The sequence below is a fragment of the Acanthisitta chloris genome, unplaced genomic scaffold (genome assembly GCF_000695815.1).
Source record: "Acanthisitta chloris isolate BGI_N310 unplaced genomic scaffold, ASM69581v1 scaffold31268, whole genome shotgun sequence".
NCBI classification, from domain to species: Eukaryota; Metazoa; Chordata; class Aves; order Passeriformes; family Acanthisittidae; genus Acanthisitta; species Acanthisitta chloris.
The window spans coordinates 17,670-23,299 of NW_008687012.1; the positions used below are offsets into that span (position 1 = coordinate 17,670).

Below are 5,630 nucleotides of genomic sequence, written 5' to 3' on the forward strand. Positions count from 1 at the left end.
GTGCTGCCCAAAACACCAGAGCACCAGTCCATTGTGAGGGGTCACCACATCTCCCAGCTAGGCATGGAGACGTTGTGCATTTTTATTTGTTGCTATTTGCCATTCAGCCCCACGTTTGTGCCTTAATTCTCTGTGATGTACCATAGTGCATTGACACACAAAGACTGTTCACAGCCAAACTCATTCCCTCAGTTTCCTTATGTGTTCCATAAACTTCTTTACACCAGTCCATTGTGAGGGGTCACCACATCTCCCAGCTAGGCATGGAGACGTTGTGCATTTTTATTTGTTGCTATTTGCCATTCAGCCCCACGTTTGTGCCTTAATTCTCTGTGATGTACCATAGTGCATTGACACACAAAGACTGTTCACAGCCAAACTCATTCCCTCAGTTTCCTTATGTGTTCCATAAACTTCTTTACTCGGTCAGGATCAACAGCATTTGCCCAGTAACCTTCTTTCTTGAAATACGAACCAATTATTAGAGCATTTGCATCCAAGTAATTCCTCACGTTCTCCAGAGTCACTCCAGACCCAATCAGCACAGGAATCTTCACAGCATGCTTAACCTCTGAGGAGAAGAAAACCAGAATTAGGGTTAAGTCCTGTCTATGAAACTTATAGATAAAGACTCTATTTCACCTAGTTTTTCAACAAGAAAGGGGAAAGGCTTCAAAAAATTAATTATCACAGTATTTGTTACTTCTGCTACAGAATGAAACAAGTTCTCTAGAAAAAAAACCACCTCTAGCTCTAAACAGCTGTTAAGCAAAAGAATAAAATTTCACTTTTTGCATTGTTGCTGTATGAAATGCTTCATACATTTGCATGTACAGCTCAGTTACCAGAGCTCACGTTTTTTAGACTAAAACCAAAAAAGAGATGGTTGTTTTGAGCATGGAAAGGTTCCCCATAGATAAATAAATGTTATACAGCATTTTCTGCAGAGCTTGGGTCAGTACTAGTTCTGGGGTGGGGGAAAAGGGGAAAAGCCCAGTTCAAAGAATTAAGCATCCTTCTCATCCTTCCCTTTCAAACTGGCCATCCTAAAAGTCACTCATAGGACTGGATGCTTCATCCCTCAGAGGAATATTGAAGGGCATTATTTCTGACCTGTAAAAACATGTGCATTGCCTTAACTGGTGATGGGCTGATGTAAGGTGGTCATAGCCTGAGGTAACTAAGGAAAGCACACATGTAACAAATAAAAATCTGCTTCAAAACACTGTTTGTTTAAATGAAGTTTCATCAGAAGCCTAACTTATTAATTATGCTTCAGGGAGGACTAATTATTTGTCACCTTCCTACTTCACAGAAGAAAGGGTATCAATTAAAATGCTCTTGAATCTCTTTTTAGGTCACATGTCCTACCATTTTTCCATCTAGGAACAATAACTCCTCCTTAAAACCATTTTAACCCCAAGATAAAACCATTCCGAACAGCTCTTACTGAAAATGTAAAAGTAATCAGATGGATCAGGCATCTATGACTAAAACTTTTGTTATTTCTATGCATATTTTATTGCTTACAACAACAAAATGATCCATGTTTAGTCATTTACAGCATTATTACTGATATCCTGTTCTAGAAAAATTAGCATATGATTTATATAATATCTATGTGCTCTTAGAAATATCCTTTGTGCTCTACACTGATACCAGTGCATGATGAGGGTGCTCCAACTGACCCAAGATTTGTGTGACAGTACTTTGCTGCATCCCCAGAGGAACTGAGCTCCAAGTCAATATTTGTTTTTACAAGTGCATAAGGCACATTAGTAGGCAGTTGTTTCATAATTATTTCACATCAGCAGGCAAAATGAAGAGCCAAATAATTAAACAGAGCATGTTCACATGGGTCTGAGACAACAGCTCAGCCCTACTAGGCAAAGAGAAAAACCCCAGTGAAACCTGAGACTGATCTGAAACTCTGAAAAACTCCAAAGCTTTCTGAAATAGCAATGCATCCAACTGCTGCTGTGATCCATACATGGCACATGGAGCCCTCACATATCTCCTGTGCTGGAGATTTATTCAGGCTGACAACGTGAAGAATGGCAAAGGGAGTGCTCAGTGTGCAGTGAGACTGAGTTCCCTCATTACATATGCTACAGATGCTACTTTTAAGTCATTTCCAAGCACATCAAGGCCTAAAGTTGATTAGTAGCAGGTGATTTGTCTATTGGCTCTGTTCATACAAATTCTAACCTGTGAAAGAAAATAAAGCAACAGCAGTGAGATGTGCTTTTGTACAGCAATGTTCAGTCACTGTCAAAGTGTCTCCAAACACAGAGCTTTGCTTTAAAACCTCTCAGCTTTTGTTGGTGCTTTTTTTCTGATTTTTTTTTTTTTTGACACGGTGCGCAAAAGGAGACAATTTTGTGATGTTACAGTCACAAGAAGTTTATCCAACTCGCAGGTTTCACTGTTCCAAGGGGCTGGAACTAGAGGGCACTGTGCTCTTTCTTGTGGCAGCTGAGCTGCAGACAGGTCTTTAATAAAATCCTATCAAACAGTGCTCGGCTGCAAAGCACAATGAAAGCATTTGAACTATGGTATGCACAAGTTTCATGAAATAAAGGCCAAATGCTCCTAGACTGAAAACAATGACGAAGAGCAGCGTAAAAATAGGCACCACTGTGCCAATAACTTGCTCGACTACTCTTCTTCAACAGCTTTTTCATTGCAGTGATCACTGTACCGTACACAACACTATGTTTATGGTAATGCTCCACTGTAACACATTTTAGGTTTTTAATTCAAAGGGCTTTTTCTCTGTCATTAAGTCTAGGGCTTAGAAGAAGTACTGATCACTCACATCTCCTGTTTCTCTCTGAGGGTACCACAAAGGCAGCAGCCTCTATTTGGACCATCAAAAGGTGAGGGGGTGAATCAGTCTTGATGGCCCTTTTCTGAACAGTAATTAAGGAGGGGACAGTCACAGCCAGCTGTTGGATTGCATTATGTACCTGTTTTCCACTGCTTACCCAGCTGAGGCACTCTGCTTTGTTCAAAGAGATAACTGAGCAGTCATTACACAAAGCTTTGGTCACTTAAAATACAGACTGAATGCAAAGCAGGTACTTCAGCAGTTATAGCCAAAGGCAAAAAACTGAGATCCCCACACTCCAACCAAAGAACATTCAACAGGGCAGCAAACTGGAACAAACTTCTCTAACCTCTTCAATGAAAAGATGGTTTATTGATGAATTGCAGTTGAAAATGCTCAGCTATAGTTCTTGCTCCTTAACAACATGAATTCTGCTTTTCAGACCTTGCATTCTGCCCTGGTGTGCCCAGGCAGCCCTGGAGCAAAGCTGCCAGGCTCTGCAAGGAGCAGTGCTGGCAGCTTTGAGGAGAAGGCAGCGACACAAACTACAAACAAAACCTGACTGAACACAGCTCTCTGGCTTGACAGGGAAACACTCACTTCCCACACCCCATCACAAATCACTCAATTCTACACAGAGACACAAAGGCAAAACCACTTCTATATTGCTGCACAACAAAGCTGAAAAAAAAAAAAGACATGACAAAAATCTTGTCTGTCTCTTGCTTCTGCTTTCAAGAGATGCTTTGCAGCCTGATGAAAGGTGCCCAATTGTATCACTGCAGTACAGCACTTCCAGGGCTGCATAAATTCCTGAAATGCAAAATTTCACTCCTATCAACACAAACTTTGTAGACTGTAGATCTGATCCCTTTTCAAAATCTTCTGACATAGATATGCCTAATTTGTCATTTCCTTCTACCCTGGAATATTGATTTTTAAGCTCTTCTCTTAACTGTTTTAAGACAACATCCTTCTCATGAGAGGGCCCACGAACATCCAAACTGCTCTGATCTAAGTAAAACAAACCCAGGATCTGCAGACTTTTGCTTTCATAACACAAATCCAAACACAAAAATTAATGTGTGTACTTCATTACAGCTGCCAGCTCTGATTCATTTTGTTCTTTGGACCCAGAAAGAGAACAAGACAGAGACTGACATGTTTGTTCACATGAAAGAAAAGCAGAAGCTATAGTGTTGTCTGGTTGGAGCCCTGTGATAAAAACAAAACCTCTGGGCCTACACATCAGGCTTTGCTCTCTGATGCAGGAAATCAATGGAGGTTGCACATGCATATGTGAAAGCAGAATTTAACCTAGGATTTTGCCCAAAGACCTATCAGATCTGTTTTTAAAATGATTTAATCTGCATTAATAGTGATGGAGACATTACCTGCAGGCAGGGATGGATCTCTAGATTAACAAGATTTTGCAGTCTTAGCTTTCAGCATCACCTGTTCTGGGTGTTATTTCTAATTTACTGTACCAAAAGACCCAAGTAATTCAAGAGCTCAGTGTTCACACCAAGATGTTTTTCTTTTTAACACTGGTGATCCAAGCATAGCAATTTACAACCTGTTATCTGGCAATAAGTTTAGTAAGTATGAAATAAAAACCCAGTTTGACAAGTTTAATGTTGATTTTAAATGCTCTTAAGCATGTGTGATACACAAACCCCCCTGAAAACACTGAATGATTCCATGTCATTTCAAAAGATATCACCTATGGCAAGTACAGAGTGTTTTTCATGCTGATCTGCTAACATAAGTTGAATACAATACCCTGGAACTTCAAAACATGCTAAGTTAAACCATGTTAGAAGAAAACCTAAAAGAAATTACACATTATATTCTATGTAATGAGTCATTCAAATTCAGGCCATGGATCTAAATCAAAATTAGTGATGAAAATTAAATGTCCCCATGACAGAACTTTAATTCTAGCAGGGGAGCAATACAGTTTCATGAAGACAGCCCAAACTTATGCCAATATAAAAATGTGAAGAATCATAGCACTTTTGCATAGGTCAGAACTCATAGGTCAAATGACTCTACCTTAATAAGAAGTCCAAGATCATTTAAAAATTATTTTGATGTTAATATCTTTCTATCTACCAATGAGCTTGTATTCCTTCTGAAAATCTTCCAAGCAGTTCCCTGATATTACTGTTCAGAATTCTGCCTTATCAAAATGTCTCTTTTCTTGCAGGACTTCCACATTTATTGTGAAAGATGAAAATGCTTAACTCTTCAATGGAAAGATTTAGAGTTAGCTGCATTAGAAAACTAACTATAAAGTAGTTTTTTCTTATATTAGGACATTTTAGAAATGAAACATTAATGTTTTGTGTTCGTTTAAGCTTCAGGATCATTCAGGGTTAGAAAAGCTTGAAACAGTTTTCATTTTTCTCCTGCCAAACTATTCTTTAGATACATACCACAGCCAACCTCAATAGCACCTCAAACATTTTAGTTCTGCTGTATCAAATCAAACCCTATGGTGAGAATGTATTATCTTGGCTCTTTTTTCCCCCTTAACAGTGAGTATATAGATTTCTTCCTACATTAATCCAGAATTCCCTGCCTGTTGTTGTCATGGTTTAACCTCAGCAGCCACTGAACCCAACAGAGCTGCTCACTCCCCCACCAGCAGGATAAGGGGAGAGAGTCGGAAGGGTAAAAGCTAGAAAACTCATGGGTTGAGATCAAGGGAGTCTAATAAAGAAAGCAAAAGCCACACACAAGCAAAGCAAAACAAGGAATTCATTCACTGCTTCCCACAGGCAGGAGGTGTTTAGAA

The 5,630-nt window shown here is 39.4% G+C and overlaps 1 protein-coding gene across 1 annotated transcript in view; it reads right to left on the reverse strand.

Annotated features, from left to right (window-relative positions):
* Positions 1 to 380: 380 nt before the first annotated feature.
* LOC103807683 (uncharacterized protein F13E9.13, mitochondrial-like) overlaps positions 381 to 5,630 on the reverse strand; it is a gene marked incomplete at its 5' end in the record, with an annotated part of 20,032 nt that continues 14,782 nt past the window's right edge. Inside the window, 1 exon segment of the mRNA XM_009080424.1 lies at positions 381 to 571. Coding sequence (XP_009078672.1) covers positions 381 to 571 — 191 coding nt within the window.